Consider the following 19,375-nt stretch of genomic DNA (forward strand, 5'->3'; position numbering starts at 1 on the left):
TAAGGAAGCTCATCGTCCAAGAGAAACAGCTTATTTACATCCACTGACTTAATCTAGGATCATCACGTAAGGATATAGGTTATAGTGCGTCTATGGTGGGCGGTACGCTGTTTTAGTGATGTTAAGTAACGTCCTCCATTTGTATTTTTTTCCCTCTGTAGGATCTTTATATAATGTTTAATAAATGAAAAAAAATAATGTAATAAACAGTTCACATGCCTGTTATTAAAGCCCTTTAAAATTACGCATGACGGCGATTTTATTAATGCAGTGCGCAGTTTCCAACGTTGCTTCCCAACGTTACCCGGAAATAAGCACAGCCTCTGCGCACAGCTGTTTCCTTATAAAACATGTCTGTGCGCAATTGTGGCAGCGAGAGGGCAGAGGAGCTGGGTGGGATGGAGAGGTGCGCTGGATGCTTGCTGCAGGAGGATGTTGCGCACTTCAATTTACCCCAGGAGTGAGTGTGCATCCATGCGGTACTGCGTAGTCATTTCACTTATGGCTTAGATGTTGTTATTGTCTGTGGCAACATACGTTTTTTTACTTTGTGATTAGATGCACAGGATTTAATCTGGTTAATCTGGTTTGTAGTGTCAAGTGCGTGATTTAGTTGCAAGTTTAAAATAAAGTTAATTCATTTGCAAAACTAGTATACTGTCATAATGTTTAAACCATAAAAGGAAAGCTATATAGTTGCTACTTTTTCAAAAACTGAATGTGGTATTTTACTCACTTTGGATTTTGTTACTATTGCACCTGTCAGAGTGTGTCATTATGTGTGTATTGTTCAATTTCCAGCTGAACAGATTGTATTTAAACTGGAACTGTTTCTGGGGGAAAAAACGTAAAATTAGTCTTTTTATATTTCTTTGCTTAAAGTTGAAACCGTCTAAGTCAATTGTTGATTTACAAAAATGGGTCTTTCAGTCAGTTAATTATTATTATTTAATATTAATGATTTTTCTTTGTGTATATCTAGAGTGCGTGCCTGTTGTGCCAGCACCTTGACTCAGCTCCATCCATCCAGAGGTTTCTATGTCATACGCACTTTTTATTCCTGATGTAAACAAACCCTCAGCAAGCAATACTCTCCTTTAACACAGGATGGCGCGTTTGTGCAGGCTCACACAAGAGCTTGAGCACGACCGAGGAAGTTGGAGACTTATTGTCTTGATGTGGAGTTTGTGTGAGAGAGAGGGTGAAACATCGGCCTACTTGTATAAACAAGAGCAGGTGAATGTGCGTTTTGTGCGCTCAGTCCTTTTATTGACAGAAAAACCGGTGCGTGCAAGAACAACATGTCCTGCAGTCGGGTTGCCATTTAATTTCATGACTCATACAGGGCAATAGTTAGAGGAAAAATATCCAGTGTTTGGATAGAATGGCCTCGGAAGAAGATGTGTAAGAGGATTCAAGAAGACAGCAGAGCTAACTTTAGAAATAAAAATCACTTGCCTTTGAAATGAATATTGCTATTCTTCTTTCAACAGAGGGAAATTACAGTAGGCATCGATTTCAAGTTCCCATGAAAGGTAAGAACCATAACACACAAACAGTCAGCAGTATCTGCTGTGGAACAAACGGTACCAAGGTGCAGCGGCGCATTGTTTCTAGCAGTTGTTGTAAAAAATACATAGCTGAGTAACAGTTGGCAGTGTTTAAATGCAGGGCATGCCAGTGTTTGGCAGTCGTAATCAAATAATTCTGAAAGCCCGTAGTTTCACTGTATCAGAATGCCATGTTTTTTTTCAGCACACTTAATTTTCCTCTGACTTCTTCAACACTGTTTTGCCAAAAGATGCTTCGTTTGAATTCACTGCGGTGTGCTCGTCGAGAAATGATTTGTGATTTCCTCAGGACCTTCCGCAGGTAAAGCTCTGCCGGACTTCTCCTTCACCACACAGTGCGTGATGCTTGAATAATGCGTGTGAGTGGTAACCGCAAACCAGGTAACAACTGAAAAACATTACACTGCTTATTGTTAATAGAACACTGTGAAGACATTTGCTGCATAAGAACAAAGTGTATGCTTGGGGGCATTAAGGATCTCCACCCATTGTTCCCATTACAGCCAAAAACAATATCAATGGAGCTGACTGGGCGCCTTTCCAAAGGAGAGATTAAGGTTTAGGAAGTGGAACAGGCATGGCTGATAGATGACATGGCTAAAATTAACACACTGCCCACTGGATGAGGGGCATAAATAGAAGACAGGAAGGATGTATCTTTAAAGCTGCAGCATGTCTCTGTCACCACAAACACAAACCACGGTCACAGTAAAACTACATAATCTCAAAGGCTACAGGTTGCAGTCCGTAGGGAGCCATTGGGAATTCCCCAGTTATCAACAACGCTGGAGTATTTGAAATGACTGGATACGTAGTTAATAAAATCAGCACAGACTGTCAAAGCATTTAACGTGAAAGACTAGGGTTGTAGCTCGATAGCATTTTGTCGACTCCAGATCTGTTATCAAATCAAAATACAAATCCTTTGGAATCCCTTATTTATTTCATTAGCTTAACGACTGTGTTTGGATCTGTAATCACTTAAAATATAATTTTTATCTGCATTCTTTGAACACCACAGCAAAGGGGAGCGATTTAGGAGTTTGTGAGCTTAACAAATTCAGATATTTGGACCAAAAATGGAACCAATTACCAAACCGGACACGTCAAATTAATCTTAAAATATTATTATCAGATCTCCTTAGCAGAAAGTGCAGCACTGAATACAGCCAAGAGCTCAGCTCGCGTTCATATTCCTTAAGTTATCGCGCATAGGCTGCACCGATAGACTGAGGACGTCTTTATCCGAGAGGAGCAGATAGACCTCGAATCCTCAGATCAATACCCTCGTCATCTAGCAGTCTGCGCAGAGCAAACATGCTCTGATCCCTCAGATCCCTTTACATTTCCCATACAGCTCGAGGCTGAAGGCGGATTCTTCTCACAACGCTCTCCTTTCTCAGTCACGTAAGGTGAAGCTGTGGGCTTCATGTTCTCGGGCTCCGCTGGGGAATTAGGACATCACGAGCTACAAGTGCTTTAGGGGAGAAAGATTCACAGCCACATGAAATATGGGATGAAATCCTAGCCTTTTAACTGGGGGATAATGGAAATTTCAAGATGTCAAAACAAGGGACGTTACCAGGCGTTAAAAAAAAACACTGTGAAATTATGAGTTTTATGAGGCGATAAGCGAGACCACACTGCAACACAGAGAATGTTCTCAAACCCGACTGCAGGATATTAGGATTAAAGCCTGTCCCTTGTGGAAGTATTCTACCAATTAATAGAAATGATTAATTATTCATAAAGTCCGTTGGAGTATGAGAACATTGCCGTATATCTTTCTAATAAATAGGTGTGGTGGTGGACTGACACAGACAGAAACCTTGTTTACCTTTTGTCGACTGAGACAAAGCTTTGGTTTGAGCGTAGCACATAAAGAAGACTTTATGCTTCGGACGTGTAGACAGACCTAATAGGGACAGCTTTGTTGAGAACAGACGAGCTCATCAAAGAGACAGAACCGAGCTTGTTCTGCTTGTGGCCCTGTTGGACACTGTTTTTTATTAGACAAACCTTTCCCCAGAGTAATTACACACATCGATTCTGAGAAATTCTGTTGTCTTGCCACAGCCCATGGGGTATAAGTTTCTACTATTATTTAAGGGCTCAGCTGCAGCGTCTACCATTTGCTTTCAATCCGAAGCTAGGTCGTATCTTTTTAATGACTCTTTTTGTCCTCTTATCTTCCCGCAGCGCCTCATTTCCATTAGAATTGAAGAAACACCTGATCAAGGTATGTGAATAATCAGATAAACAGTAACCCGGATTCTTAAAATAAACTCCGCTAATGTTTGACTGAATCAAAACAGACTATTTATAAGACGGCCCTTTTAAAGATACAGCTACGCTCCTGGTTTGCATCGAACACAGCAGCTTTGCATAGGCGTTAAATCATGCTGCATTATTTTCACAGTGTTTCTTTCTTTTCACAGTAGCGTTCATTATCTTAACTAGGCAGAAATATGAATTTGAATAGAAACGCTGGATAAGGCAGTGTTCTGCGTTTCCTTTAGGGCAGAGATGTGGCAGGCCAAATTAAAAAAGGGAAGTACATGAGGTAGGCCTGTACATGATATTCAAGAGAGGGGCTGCGATGGTTAATAACCTCACAGTATATCCATTTTTATCTTGCTCCACTCTGGAGGTAAAATGCAGTGGTGCTGAATCTGGAGCAGCGTGATTTCTGCGTCATAAATCACTGTATCAGTGTGAGCGTATTACAAAAGAATCAAACACCGGCGCAAAACATTGTACCGTGTACATAATCCACTTGGTTCAGATTCAGAAATAAGTAGATTTCCTCATTAGGCGGCATTAAAACGCCATAGGAGGGCTTATGCAACTGATACGCACGCTGGTGATGTGCCTTTAAAACCAGTGGGTTGTCAGGTGATCGAGGAGTCTCAGTCAGCTCAGCCTCACAAACAGAGGAGCCGGAGTGTGCCTCTAGCCGAGAGCAGAGAGGAGAGCGCCAGAGAGGAGGGCAGTGGAGAGGGAGAGACCCAATTATAAGGGGACATAGGGGAAAATGGGGACACAGCAACGTCACAAAGTTGGGGACATGCTGCCGTGGTGGTAGGGTCCCTTTAACTGCAGTCTGCTCATGCTCACTTGCCTTCTGTGGCAGCTAGCAAGTGTGTTTCTGCCTCAGCTTGATCAAGGAGCTGCGTTGTGTAGCCACAACAGTGGCATAAAAGCACAGAGAATTAAGTGCTGCGTCACACTCAGGAAGGGGAATAGCGTGATCATGCGCGCCCGTGCACAGCTGTGCGTGTAGTGTGCGGGAACGCGCACGTCCACGTGCACCGGTGTGGGGTCTGATCTGTGTGTATGTGTCAGTTGGAAGTAGCAATCTAATAGCAGTTCTGCTGTTGCAACAAGATGGGAATAAAGAGTGCGCGTGTTTGAGAGTCAAGCAGAAAGGAAGAGAAAGGGAGATACAGAAAGGGAGGGAGAGCAAGTCAGAGAGTGTGTGAGACAGAGAGAGAGAGAGAGAGGTTTTGGATTAGTTGCTACGTCACTTTTTCATGTCGGGAGAAACAGAAGCTGAGATAACAGAAGCCCAGAGTCATCGTCAGTCGTCCTCCACCTGGAGTGGACACACTGGTTTCGGACAAGCTCGGCTTCCTCCTCCTCCTCTTCCTCTTCCTCTTTGGTAGTTTTGATGTGCTGTGCCTGTCGCTGCTATATGTGTGCGTGTGCTGTTCAGTTCCTGTGAGCTGCTGCCCGAGTTTCAACATGGATGCTGAAGATGTGACACAGTTCCACTAGGTCTTGTTTTGATAGCATGGTAAAGGCGTGTGTTGAGTGGGCAGAGGTGCGACAAAGGGGTTAACAAAAGAATATTCTGGAGGGCTCTTAATATCACAGCGAAGCTCAGTCCGGAATGTGTGGCCAAGAATTACCGAGGTATTCGCACATCGCTTCTTTTTTTTTTTTTTGCCACCAGCATCTCAAGGAATACAGACGATTGCATTTGCGCACACAGGCGTATACGACCATGCGCGGTGCCGCGAGGCGTATTCTGAAACAGATTCGTACGTTTAAAGCACCATTATATGGGAGCGTGTGTGTCAGGTGGACAGTGCAGCAAATCAAATGAAATCGCAGAGTAAGTTTGTTATTCGATTCAGACAATTGTTGTGTCACGGCATATGTGTGTACATGTATCTGTGTTCAAACTGTTGAATGGCCTACTTTTTTTGGGTTGGCTCCTGTTGGAGTAAAGAGTGAGCATCTAGGGGGAAACGCAGGCATGTATGAAGGTAGAGACTACTTGGGATCCAGCTGTATTTTGCCATCAGATGTCTGTGGCTAGTGGCACTTTTGTCATGTGATTTGTTTTCACCCTCCAGGGCCACTGGGATTTGGCAAAACCTTTCCCAAGACACATTTGTTTCTGCGTAGTTAGGAGAGACAGAGATGGTGACGCAGTCATTTCTGGGCTGGACTTCTCTTCAACCAGTACACAGCTTGTATCTTTCTCTTTCTCTCTCTCTCTCTCTCTCTCGTTCTGTTTATCTGTCTATCTCTCCCTCCCCTGCAGAAGGGACAGGCCGAAGGGGCTAAATGTCATGGCTCAGGATCAGAGAGAGAGAGAGCGAGAAAGAGAGGACAGCGAACCTGAGACAGAAGAAAGAGGGATGGACAGAGAGAGAGGGAAGTTGTTTACCTTGTTCTCTTGGTGACTCTGCCTTGGCTTCTCTCCAGTTCACATGAACTGGACTTCCTAAAGCTGCTGCATCACAGGCCATCGTGCCAAAACTGGATTCTCATTGGATGGGAGGAGCCTCCCCAGCTCCACAAGCTGCACAGCGGCACTTCATTGGCTGAAAGCAAGCAAGCGAGCAGCTGCAGTTCATCATCTGATTGGCCGGGAAGCACCGTTCTCTTATACTAAGGTCGCAGAAACACATCCGCGGATACATGTATGTTTACACGGGTCGACTTGTTTACCGTTCTTAAGTTAAATGTGGATTTTTCTTTTTTCTTTTTGTATAAATAGAAGTGCGTTTTCTGAGTGAGTTCTCCAGAAAGCTGCGAAGTGAATGTGAATTTTCAGGTATGTTTTAGAGGAAAAGACATCTGTTGTTATTCTGAGACGTAATCATCACAGTCGCTGTCGAGCCAGTTTCTGACTAACCCTGCCTCTTATGACGCAGTGGACTGATCTCAGTGCTTGATGACGCAGTGTTTTAAAGGAGCTGTGAATTTCGATTAGTTGTACGAGCTGTTCACGCACGTGCGTTTTTAAGACGTTCAGGGGGATTCCAGTGAAAGACATGCTAAAGTCTTGATGACTGAGAGATCCATAGTAGTAAATGCTTGCCTGTAATACCATGCTTTGCGTCTGACCTGCTGTGCACAGGCCAGAAGAGCGTTCAATCTGTATTAATGAACTTGTGCTTCAGTAGAACTATGAGTCAGTTTTTCTAGTTATTTATACCAAATTACGTAGCCACTTCCTGGAATCTTCCTTCGAAAATAGAGTGACATATCAGTTCCTTTTAAGAAAATCACAGGAAACTCTGAGGTCCATAAAATAAACTCTGGGCCTTCCTGTTCACTTTGAACCAAAGGAATCGCAGCATCGCCTGCGTGGCGTCCCTGCCTGATACTGATTCGCATCCCTAAAGGAGACAAGTTTTCTCGTTCTTCTGGCTAAAAGATGCTACATTTGTGAGATGATGCAAGACCATGTGTGGCTTCCTGTGGTCTGCAATGCAGCTCCTGCTTCTACAGTCAGCACCTCTCTGCCTCTCTCTCTCTCTCTCTCTCTCTCTCTCTCTCTCTGCTAAATGTGCTGACGGTATAACATACTTTATACCTTGCCTTTTTTATTTTATTTTTCCCTCTTCAAAGATTATCGTAAAGATGATCGCAGCGTGTACACACTGCAGCTTGCACACCGTCAGTCACCTCGTAACCATGGGGGGGGCGGGGTTAACGCTTCTATGCGAGTGCAGGCTACGCATCAACACGAGGCGTGAAATGACACAAAGGTGAACTATTTTAGGTGCATGCAGACAACTGATTTATTTAATTTTTTGACAGTAAGCTCAATTTTAACTTGGTAGTATTTTGTCATCCCGCTGAAAACTACAACTCCATGCTGTCAAATAGCCTTTCATGCATATTTCACTGTGGTTTACTGTCAGCAGTTTCCTGTAGGTGCTTTATTCCTATTTCTCCATAAATAAGGACCGATAACCCTGACCCACATGCCTAGGGTTTTCCCCGGGGTGCTTCGCAGTCCCGTTGCGAATCTGTTGTTGACCACTCTCTGAAGGCTGCCTGTCCCTTTAAATCTTTTATAAGCATTACACAACAGGTCCAGTGGCACACAAGCAACAAACAACCCGAAAAAGAAAACTGACAGGGCTGGGTTGAGCCAGCCAGGCTAAGGAACCAGACACCTACGGACAGACAGGGCCTCCGATCAGAGCCGTCACCGTGGCTGCCATGCAAACACACGCGCACACGTAGCCTGAGACTCCCTCACACACAACCACGGCCATAAAAAAAAATAAATAAAAATAATCAAAAGTGGCTTCAAATGGTCCATCTGAAGCCTGATGGTAAATGCCGTGGGGGTTTTGCTCTTCCTCTTATTGTGAAAATCAAAGTAAATCATATCTGATGTTTTCAGGCTGGGGCTAGGCTTCCCTGATTTGGCTGTAATCAGTTTTATTACAGTGTTATTTGTGGGAGTTGTCACTGTAAACATGAATTAATAAAGGCAGACGGTGTGTGGGTGTGCTCTCCAAGGTTTTGGAGCAGGACAATGAATTGTCAGCGGCCCGTTCACCTGCAATCTAGAGCAAAAGCAGGGAGCGAGGAAAAACAAGGGTATTAGAAATGGTTGGGTAGTTTTGTACTTTCTTGAAGCACTTGGCAACAAGTCAGTGAACTGGCCACTACCTGTCCTTGCCCCACCCTCTCAGTGCATTGTAGCTGCGTTTCTGCGTCATGGCTCTCATTGCCAGCTATTGACTGCCACTTCCCTTCTTTTCCCTCGTAGTGGCTGGAGATAAGCGCACCATCATCCTCTCTATTCTACCGGGCAACAGAAAGAAGGCGACTCAACCTTGGTGTGTCTACGCAGCGCTGCAGGTGAGCCGGTATGTTAAAGACGCGCAGTACAGTGGCAGCCTTTTGTGCGTATCTGTTCTCGCTCGGCCCTTCACACATCCACAACGCTTGGATCAAGTATCGGTTTAGTCGTGTGGGCGTGCTAGAGACAAATAGACTGAGACGTAGAGGTGTTCTGGCGATTTCGCAGTGGTTTTCCATTTCATCTCTCTCTCTCCCTCTCTTGCTCTGCCTTCATCTGCTTTCTGAACCAGGCCACTGAATCAAACTTCCTTTGTTGGCACAAACCTGAGTCTAAATCAACTCAGAATGCACTCCGGACCTCTGTCAGGCTGCCTTGTACCCTCATCTAGGCCCTTTTAAAAACCTTATAACGCAATTTCAAGCCTACTGATCCTCGTACTAAGTTACTGGCACAGATTAGTGTAATGGAGGAAGGTGACGCATTGTTAAAAAAAATGAACTGTTTGCACAAGCTAAAGCCACCAGATGAACCGAGATTGAATACGACAATGCCCTTAATTCTCTCTGCACATCTAACCGCGGTCAACTTTCCCCACTTAACCAACCAGTGCAAATCTGCATTGTGATTAAATGCCATGCATGTTTATGTCACATTATTGTGGGTGGTCAATGCATAATTCATATCTGCAAGCACAGCATGCAATGGGAGGTTTGTACATTGTTGTACAATGACTAACTGTTCCACAAGTAAAGAGTCTGACTACTGCTCCTGTTCTCACCCGATTTTAGGTGATCAGTGGTAAAAGCAAACGAGAAATAACTTTCTGACGTGTAGTATTTTGTTCAGCGTGAACACGTAAGAGCCTTTCCTACTTTGGAGAATGGATGCGAGTTTGGTTGGAGCATCCCACCTTGTCTGGAACACATATAACCTATTGATCTGAGTCATTGCAGACTTCCTGCTCATTTCTTTTTATAAGCTAATTCTAATTCTACATATATTCTTCTGCTAATATTTATTTCCCAGCATTTTCTAGGTCCCGCTTTACAGTGCAGAAGAATACCTTCTTCTCAGACATGCCCCCCTTGGAAGCTGGTTTCAGATGGTGGCTTAGAGTACTGTCATCCATCTAGCACCATTTGAAATCAGTGTTCTTGGGGCGGGAAGTGTGTTTCACCAGCCAGCGCTGTGCAGCTGTGAGGTCCCCAGGGATAAATGTGGGGGGAGGAAAAAAAGAAATGTCATTTCCCCGAAGCACCACACAACCGATGTTTTGACAGCTCAAGCTCTTCGTCCTCTTTCCAAGGTTGACCGATTTCTTTTGGTGTTCAGAGTCTGCTTCTGTTTCTAGCACCATTTGAAATCGGTTACAATGAAGGACAGATCTCGTCTCCCCTTGAGTATGTTGCAGCTAAGCCGCGCTCTACGACTTCCTTTACATGAAAGTGCAAAAGTTGAACTCAACAAAAAAGTTCAATATTTCTTATTTCAAGTTTTAAATGATCATGTCAATCCAAACTCCTTAAGACTGTGTTTAGGTACTGTACATGTCCTTCTGTATTTTTGTCTGCCAACCTGATCAAGGTATGATCTGAAAAATATCGTCAGTGTTGCATCCACAAGGTGGCACTGTAATATAGACCATTATATTTGAGGTATTATATTTGGATGTGTCACGACCCATAATTACTTTCAATGATTGTTTAAATATGTTTTATTTCTATTTTGCTCTGAACTCTGGTAAGTCATGTGCATATTCATCAATTTAAATGTACAGAAGTGGGCTTGAATTACTGCTTTGTGTTTTATTTACATGCCATCACATCTAAACACTGTATACCAAATTATCTTGGCAAACATTAAATGTTTTTCTCATAAGTGCCGTACTAAGTGTTTTTATGTTGTGTCTCCATTTATCACTTGCCCTCTCACTGTGCTAGAACCTGCTTATTACATTGAGTACTACTTGTATTTCATTGTTTAATTTCTTCTTAGTAAATTTCAACACCTGGGTCAAACAAGTTTTTGTGCATGTGTGTGTTCATGTGCATACATGCCCATTAAGAGCACATTTTAAATTCACTGCAGTCTTGTTTTTCTTTTATTTCATTGATTAGAAAAGGCAGTGCCAATATCAACAGATTTATAATGTCCTCAAAACCATGCGAAGACTTATTGTGGTGATTGTTCCATTTTTATTTTAATAAATAAAGCCAAGCGAGTGCAAAATTTTTTTACAGAGATCACATCCTATATACATCTTTAATTAACCACCTACAAAATCTCAAAGTATTCCGCTTGGCCAGTGACTGGAGAACAACACATGATTTCAAGTGGCTATGGTTTAGATTGTAGTAGTAGTAGTACATGAAATGAGTAGTAGGCAGACACTTTAAGAATGTGTAATACTTTAGCATAAACCTTGAGCTAAAGTAGGCTTACTACTGAATCCTTTAACTGAGCCCAGCAAGTTGGTCAACATGTGATACACAGACAAACATACAATTAACACACAACAAGCCAAAACAATTGGCTTTTTGCTTAAAGGCACGTGAAATATGCCTTACGCTCAGGCACTACCACTGGGTGCTATTTTATAGTGGTTTTACAGGACTGGTTTGTCGGCTAGGAGCCTGTCCTCAATACATACAAAATGTCTCCGGGGCAACAACCATTTTCAATGTATGAATCCCCAGAAAGGTTAGGGACTCTTGGTTACTGCCATTCTGGGTCGTTGACATGGATACAACACTCAGTTCTGGACACCATCTGAGGAAGCTGGTGAACCAGCTCATGTGGTTTTCTTTCCAGTTCCTTGTCAGTGTAGCAGTGCAGATGTTTGAGTGACTAAGAACCTCTGAGAGGACATTCACTCACAGTAGTCAAAACCAATCTATACAACACATAATATATACAAGGATCAGTTCATTCTTTTTTTTCCTGGGTCAGGGAAAATGAAAATGTTACGTTTAAACCAGTTTTTAAATTCTGGCTTTGCCATTAAAGCTACACCCATTGGGAAACTTCTGAAATAATTCAATAGCATTAGGGTATCAACTGTGGTGTTAAGAATGGCACAAACTGTTTAAACTTGGTTCCAAATACTGCACTACTATACTAATTTTGCGTTCTTTAAATCACCTGTTTAAGTAAGCAACAATGGCAAGGCTGAGCTACAGTGCAAAAGTTGAAAATCAATGCAGAGTTTAAGATTTTCTGATAAAGATGAAATCTCGTTCCTTCACAATGTCCAAAATGGAAAAGCTCAAAAAAATCCCCCAAAAATAAATCCAAATGTGGTGAGCAGGAAGTAGTTACGTGTGGCCCATCAAAGATGTAACTTCAACTATTCAAACAAGCCATTCAAAGCATAGACTAATGATATGAGCCAAGTTTTCTGATGTTTTGGAGTGTCAGGCTGGCATTCAGAAACACACGTTCCTTAGTTCCTTGGTTCCTGCCATCCAAATGCAAAATGAAATGCATTTACATTCAAAGATCGATCCCGATATCCTCTTCTTTAGGCGATGGTTTTACATTCAGTAATGTTGGGCGAACAGGAGCGTGATGCTTACTATATATAAAAAAAAAAAGGAGGCAAAGAAAGCAAATTAATTTAAGAAAGTGTAAATGCACCTTCCTGTAAAGGGAGAAAATATTAATTAATTTAACGCAGGCAACAGTCCTTCTTTGGAAGCTGAAAATAACATGGAAGAGAGAAGAAAAGGCAAGCAGAGCATTAACAATAAAAGGTGTCTGCCTCTCATCATTTGACGTAAATGAGAGTGCTTGAGAATCTGTCTCCTTACCGAGAGTGCTACATCCTCCCCATCATTTGTAGGTACTTTGATAGTTTTGTCTCTCCGAGAGCTGTAATCCAGTAATGACCGGTAAATATTACTTGGTAATTTGTTTTGTCAGGAAAAAACATTGGACGATTTAAAGGAAGTCCAGCGAAGCCCCCACCACACACAAACACATCTACCTCGATCAGGAAACACCTCACCTCACCACACACACACACACACACACACACTAGCCCTGCCTGCAGCCGTCTATCCTTCTCTTACAGCCTAAGAATCCAAATTTGTGTGGTAGTGGAGGCCGATATAAAAATACTACCTGTTCATCCTTGGTAGCAGAAATGAACAGGTCACTGCAACATCAAAGATTTTTTTGTTGCATCAGGATTTTGTTACACTCCAAACAAGTCTTGTTATACCCATGGCATATTTTATTTCCGATAATAATTTGGAGAGTCTTCTGCAGGAAGAAATACTGTATGTGTCTGTCACACCACCGATTGCTCTGTTGTCACATATTTATCATTTTTCATTAATCACCTTATCAGCCGTTAGCAGCTGTACATTTTAATTAATTAAACTTAAAATGTTTTAATTTCACAACTTTGTAGGAGTGTGTGCGACAGCAAGTATTAAAAGAAAAACACAGAAGACACCCTCCTATACAGCGCTGTTACAAAATAACAGCTCTGACCCAACAGGAACAGACGGAAACGTGTCGAACCAGAGGCCATGACACAAATTTCCCAGGCACACTTGACGGTCATCTTAGCACTGCATACTTAATTATTAATACCCAATATGTGCTTTACTGTTTATACTGACATTAGTTAAATTTATTAGTTTGCAGGGAGGGTTTGTACATTTATGTTTAATTCTTATGAGTTATTATTATAATACGGTAATGCGGTGGTGGGGAGGTTGTAAGTTACAATTACATAAAACAGTATAGTTTTGTTTTTTCCTTGTTAGCGCAATATTACATTTTACAGCTCTGTGTAGGAGAGTGCTTTCAGTGCTTATAGAGTCGTTGACACTGTGGCGGAAACAGACACAAGCCAGGAAGCTTTAGAAAAGCACGGACTTTTAACATGCAACACTTAATAGAGAGAAAGCTCAGACAGACTGATAATGCTGAAGAAAAACACAAAGTCAGAAAATAAATGACATGGGTCCAACACTGTTAATGTCTGCTCTGATAGGCAAACAACAAACAAAGGAGCAACAAAACGGATAAAGCCGTAAGGGTTAGTCTGCATAGATTAATAAAACATGTTACCCTTTTTTTTTCCAGACCACGTAAGCGGCGATGAGTAAACCTATGATTACTTTGATGAAAAACATAATTGAGGTGTTTGGAGATGATAATGGTGGGAAAAAAAAGCTGAGATCACCAAAGGTAAATCCTGACACCATCCTGTCATTTAAAACACGTAATGGTTTTTTTCTATTCAGAAACTACCATGTACATTTCACAGCAAAAAAAGACAAAAGACTGATGTGGCAAAGTGTCACATCCAACCATTACTTCACTGGTATATTGGAATGTGTGAATGCAATGTGTCCCTTTGCTCTTCTTTGTTAATACATATAAAAACATGACAGCTTTCCCATACTCCATAGGCCCTGCAGTATGAGCCTTCTGTTCCTCTGAGGTTGTCATGAAGCTATTTAGTACAACATTTTCACATGAAATGCTTGATTTCTTGTTCAAAGATTAAATTGACACTTACCTAAAGGAATAACAATCCCCAACACAACAAGGGTATTTCCTTTGCCTGCAAATAAAATAAGTAAATACATAAATAAAGAAGAACAAAAAAGAGGAGTGGAAATCATGAAGCAAAAACAATTTTTAGAAGTTACCATGTGGAGTCGTTGGGTCGTCAATATCTAGAGGAGTTGGGTTAGAAATATCTGGATCAGTTGAGTAAGAAATATCTGGAACAGTAGGCTTGGTAATATCTGGATGGGTTGGGTTAGTGATATCTGGATCGGTTGGGTTAGTGATATCTGGATCAGTTGAGTTAGTGATATCTGGATCAGTTGAGTTAGTGATATCTGGAGGTGTTGGGTTAGTGATATCTGGAACAGTTGAGTTAGTGATATCTGGAGGTGTTGGGTTAGTAGTACCTGCAGCAGTACAGCAAAAACATTAACAATCAAATCCATCTAGACTGTATCTTCTATAGACATATCAACAATAGCTGAGCAAAGTTGTGAGGCAAACAGTGTGATGTGGTAAAATGCTTAGAACTGACTGGGCTCAGTGTTAAATCTGTTAAAACTTAACACCATATCACAAAAAGTCTATAAAAAAAATAATGATGATGAAGGTAATGTGACACACACATCGTTAAACTATTGTTGGTGGTTGTAAGCTGTCTTATTGACTAAGTCGATGTTGCCTTAATATGAGCAGAACATAAAACTGTAAAAGGCTTTTGTGTAACAATGTCACATCACAGGCTTAAAGAGATTGTTCAGTTTCGACTCAGTTTAAGCGTACACTATATTTAGAATATTATCACGGCTGTACCTTGCTGCTAAAGAGCCTTTTCCGACCGAAGACTGAAGCTAATATATCACCGTCTTCCATTAACTCATGTATATGGGTAGGTATGTATACCGTATACAACAGCTTCAGTTCCCTGTCAGACAGGCAACACTCCAGACATGGCGTATACCTAAAATGATACCTTACTTTGTGTGTGCCTTGTTATAGGTGGTCAAAATACACATTCACAGCAGCTCATTGCTTGGCGCCTCTGCTTTTCCAAAGTGAGGTCGTGAAAACCAGCGTCAGTAACGCAACGACAGCCCGCACTTTAAAGAAACTGAACTGAACACACATGTGAAAGCTGTTTGATCCAAAACATTAGCTTGCCACAGTAAAATGGGATAGGCTTTTGTATTATTATCTGGAAAACACACTGTACAGCTTTGGGTTGTTCTTAAACGCTAACATGGACTGTACCTGTTGGTTTCTTTGGGGTGACAGGAGTGGTAGTAGTAGTGGTGGTGGTGGTAGTAGTTTTGGGGACTTCAATTTCTGCAGTAATATAAAATAAGCAATCAGGGATGTGTTATGTACCAACAGGCACAGTCTATTCATAAAGTTTTTCACTTAACTTTATATTTAAAAATGAATTGCACTTCAAAATAAAACTGATTCCCTGTCCTGATTACATCTTTTCAGTAACTTGCAATGTTTACATTTAGTTTATAGATGCACCTTGCAATATGCATTATTTATTTATTTATTTATTTATTTTAAATGGTGGCCTTTCAAGATATGAATGGATGTATGAATGGCAAAGTATTAAAAAATATTTTTTTGTGTGTGTGCGCAGCAGCAACCACTGATAGTTCCCTGACTAATTCTAACTAAACTTTTTATTAATGATTTGTTCTACTTAAAGGGAATCTTCACCACAGATACTTATATCATACATATCAACAAATAAGCAGTTACTTTATGACTTACTTTCGCATGTTGGAAGTTTTGGTGACCACTGACCATCTATTCCACATGTCAGGGTAGACTCTCCGTTCATCTTGTATCCAGTTTTGCACTGGTACGTCACAGTAGACGAGTACCAATATGGAGGTCGGGAACCACCCACCTGTTCAGCATTAGCAATATCGGGTTCGTAACATTGAACCTCTGCAGGCAAATGAATTGGGGAAAAAAAAAAAAAAATCATAATTAACACAGTTGTCCAAACCTTGGAAAATCCTGTGAAACATAGTACAAAATAACTTCAAACACTTACTAACACATGTTGGAAGTTTTGGCAACCACTGACTATTTATTCCACATGTCAGGGTAGACTCTCCGTTCATCTTGTATCCAGTTTTGCACTGGAACGTCACAACAGACAAGTACCCATATGGAGGTCGGGAACCACGCACCCATTCACCATTAGCAATATCGGGTTCGTAACATTGAACCTCTGCAGGCAAATGAATTGGGGGAAAAAAATCATAATTAACACAGTTGTCCAAACCTTGGAAAATTCTGTGAAACAAAATAACTTCAAACACTTACTAACACATGTAGGAGGATCAGGTGTGAATTTTCCACCATCTGAACACGATAATTGTTTTGTCCCATTGAGCGTATAACCACTTTTACAACTGTACTGTACAACTTCACGATAGCCATACGAATCTTTGTCTGGACTGAACGTAGCATTTGTAACCACAGGTGGTGGATCACAAGTCATCTCTGCAAAATAAAAACGACATTTATTAGAAGGAAAACAGACACCAAGTTCAAAATCAGATATGGGAGGTGAGTGAACCGACCTTCACATGTAGGCAACCTGCTGTCCCACCCTTGATCTAAACAAGTGATTTCTTTTCTGCCAACCAAAGCGTAACTAAGTGGAGAGGTAAAAACATGAATATCACATAACAACACTAGATCACCCACTTACATTGGAAATAATTTTCATTTTTAGGTGATGACGCTTAAAGAAAATTTGAAAACTGTGAAAACTGATTACCATTAACAATCAGTGATTTCACACACAATGACTTTATTACTAACCCATCGTTACAATTGATCACAGCTTTATCACCAAACTCAGTCCCTTGAGGATAGTCAACAACTCCATGTGGCACTTCTCCAGCAGAGCCACAGTTCTTCCCTGAAATAAAATAAAACAACTCTGAAGACTAAGTACTTTACACACAAATTAACTAACTAATATTATGTGCAAATTAGTCAAGACACTAGTCACCTGATAATTAGTCACCTATCTATATTAACATCTTCAAGTTTATATATTCCCCACTGTGAGATAATTTGAAGGATTATCTCATCTTATATACATTATTAACTAAAAGGGTCTAAATTTGAGAATACAACTGCTACTATTATGAATTTGAATGTACAATCAAGAGATAATATTCACTCTCGCAGATGAGCGTCACACGACTCCAACTGCCAGCAGTACAAGTAACGGCTGGGGACCCTCCTGCACGTGTATAGCCAACATCACAAGCAAAGGAAACTCGGGTCCCATCAGGGAAGGTTTGTAAAAGAATGTCATTGCCCTTCAAACCCATGTTTGGTCCTCCAACAGGTCTGGAACAGTCTTGGGCTTTAAGGAGAAGAGAGTGCATGGTAAAGTGAGGACAAGTTCACCTAAGCCAAAACACCAGCTGTGATTATGTGACAAGCTTATCAGCACTGCACTCACCTTGGACAGTAATGGCAAGACAAAGACTGCCTACTAAAAAGAGAGCAGCGGCGCCCATGATTGAATGTGGCCCGTCTGGCTGAAGCCAATAAACGCTTTCTGGTCAAGACAAAAGCAAAGGTAAGGCAAGACAATCTTAGATTTAACGTGGGTAACATGGGTGGTAGTAGCGACGACTCCATTCAAACAGGACAGTCACTGCGGAACACAACACATGTAGCTCCTGATTAAACTGAGTCGACATCAGTTAAGTTTCTCAACTGAAAACACAATGTTAACCAAATTTGGTTTCGATTAAGACACCACACAACCAAAATAATCAGAAAAAAACGTCTCGGTATTGCCTAATTGTTATGAGGAAACGAGCTTGGCGTTGTTGTAGTCTTTCCTCGTATTCTCGGTAAATAGCATGCCAAGCCCCATTTCAAATCTGGCTGTATTCGTAAACTAACGAGACATTACTTAGCTTGCTAATCTTTCCGAGCTCCTTCATAAAATTGAAAGCTTTAATTAAAACACATTAAACCACTTAAAACACAGACTTCTAAAGATACAAACACAGCAAGTCATGTACTTAAAGCTAGTAGGCCACGCATGTCGATCGCTTTCTTCCTGTATCAAAAAAAAAAATAAAAATGTGGGCAGCAAGTCTTTATTGTACAGAGACGATATATGCCGAAGTTGCTAGATATTGGAGGCGGGTGGATACGTTTTGGCATCTTCATGCGAGCGTCCAAATTCACCGGTGAACTATAAATTCAGAAAAAAAAAATCGCGTCAAGGCTGGGTTAGCTAGCTGGTGGTTAGCTAACGTAACACCAACGGGCGTTAATAATACGTTAAGTCATGTTGGTTGCGACATGGCCGCTCCGATTTCCGACTAAGTTCAGTAGCGCGGTTTGTAAAAGAAATAAAGGATAGACTTTAACTTACCCAAACGTATCGCGCAAATGCGAAATGTCACGATGGTGGCAGTCCTATCTGAATGTTGAGTTAATGTTTATGGTTGACGGCTTTGGCTTCTCGGAAGTAGGCGTGGCCGTGTGACGTATGTGTTGTCCTCAGCCGAAAGTCACATGCCGCAAACTCTGTGTTGACACTAGACAAGCCCTAACCATGAAACGTTTATATACACAAACAAACAAATAAGGTTCTTAAAAAAAAAAAAAATAATAATTCTATAAATTATAAAAAATGTAATTATTAGTCAAAACTAAATAATTTCATTTCAACCCATCTGCTGTATAAAGCCATTCTGTATTATACCATTGTAAAGTAGTATAGGGTAAGTGGTCACCCTCCGTTCCCATAGGCCTCCTCTACATATTCTGCATTCCCTAGAAGTACACATACTATCCAAAACTTGACTAAGACATTTTAATGAATGTCACTACTGTGACATCCTTATGGTGAACATGGCTATTTAAAAAAAAAAAAAAAAAAAAATTCATTTGAACTTTGCCCTCTTCTCTAAAACATCCAGTTCTATGATGGTTCACAATTTCCCACAGTGCATTCATAGAGAATGTTGTAATACGCCCAACCCAGGCTTGGTCAATACGAGGAAATGGAAGTTCCTGCTGAGCAACAGTCATTGCCTTTGTAAGGATTGTTACCGTTTCACTGTTTTTCTAACCTGCCCTCATGATAGAATAAGTTCATCAGCCAGTTTTGCCGTAATTCAAAAATGCCCAAATTTCTTTTCCCTTTTTATTTCACTTTTACGTA

General features: G+C 41.2%; 1 protein-coding gene across 5 annotated transcripts; it reads right to left on the minus strand.

The window, feature by feature from the left end:
* Nucleotides 1-8,307: 8,307 nt before the first annotated feature.
* LOC311494858 (C4b-binding protein alpha chain-like) lies at nt 8,308-18,702 on the minus strand. Of its 5 annotated transcripts, XM_084554116.1 has the most exons (14): nt 18,581-18,702; nt 17,648-17,746; nt 17,360-17,548; nt 16,993-17,092; nt 16,749-16,822; nt 16,489-16,668; nt 16,214-16,393; nt 15,925-16,104; nt 15,415-15,489; nt 14,304-14,330; nt 14,171-14,215; nt 13,717-13,765; nt 12,444-12,504; nt 8,308-12,208 (listed from the first exon to the last, which is right to left on the minus strand). In XM_084554116.1, the coding sequence occupies exons 2-14, from the start codon at nt 17,703-17,705 to the stop codon at nt 12,206-12,208; spliced, it is 1,221 nt and encodes a 406-aa protein (XP_084410242.1). In that variant the 5' UTR covers nt 17,706-17,746; nt 18,581-18,702; the 3' UTR covers nt 8,308-12,205. The 5 variants fall into 5 exon arrangements, with proteins under 5 accessions (XP_084410242.1, XP_084410239.1, XP_084410240.1 ...); XM_084554113.1 differs by having other exon boundaries at nt 8,308-12,504; XM_084554115.1 differs by lacking the exon at nt 12,444-12,504 and having other exon boundaries at nt 8,309-12,208.
* Between the last annotated feature and the right edge of the window lie 673 nt (nt 18,703-19,375).

The sequence above is a fragment of the Chelon labrosus genome, assembly GCF_963514085.1.
Source record: "Chelon labrosus genome assembly, chromosome: 10".
NCBI lineage: Eukaryota > Metazoa > Chordata > Actinopteri > Mugiliformes > Mugilidae > Chelon > Chelon labrosus.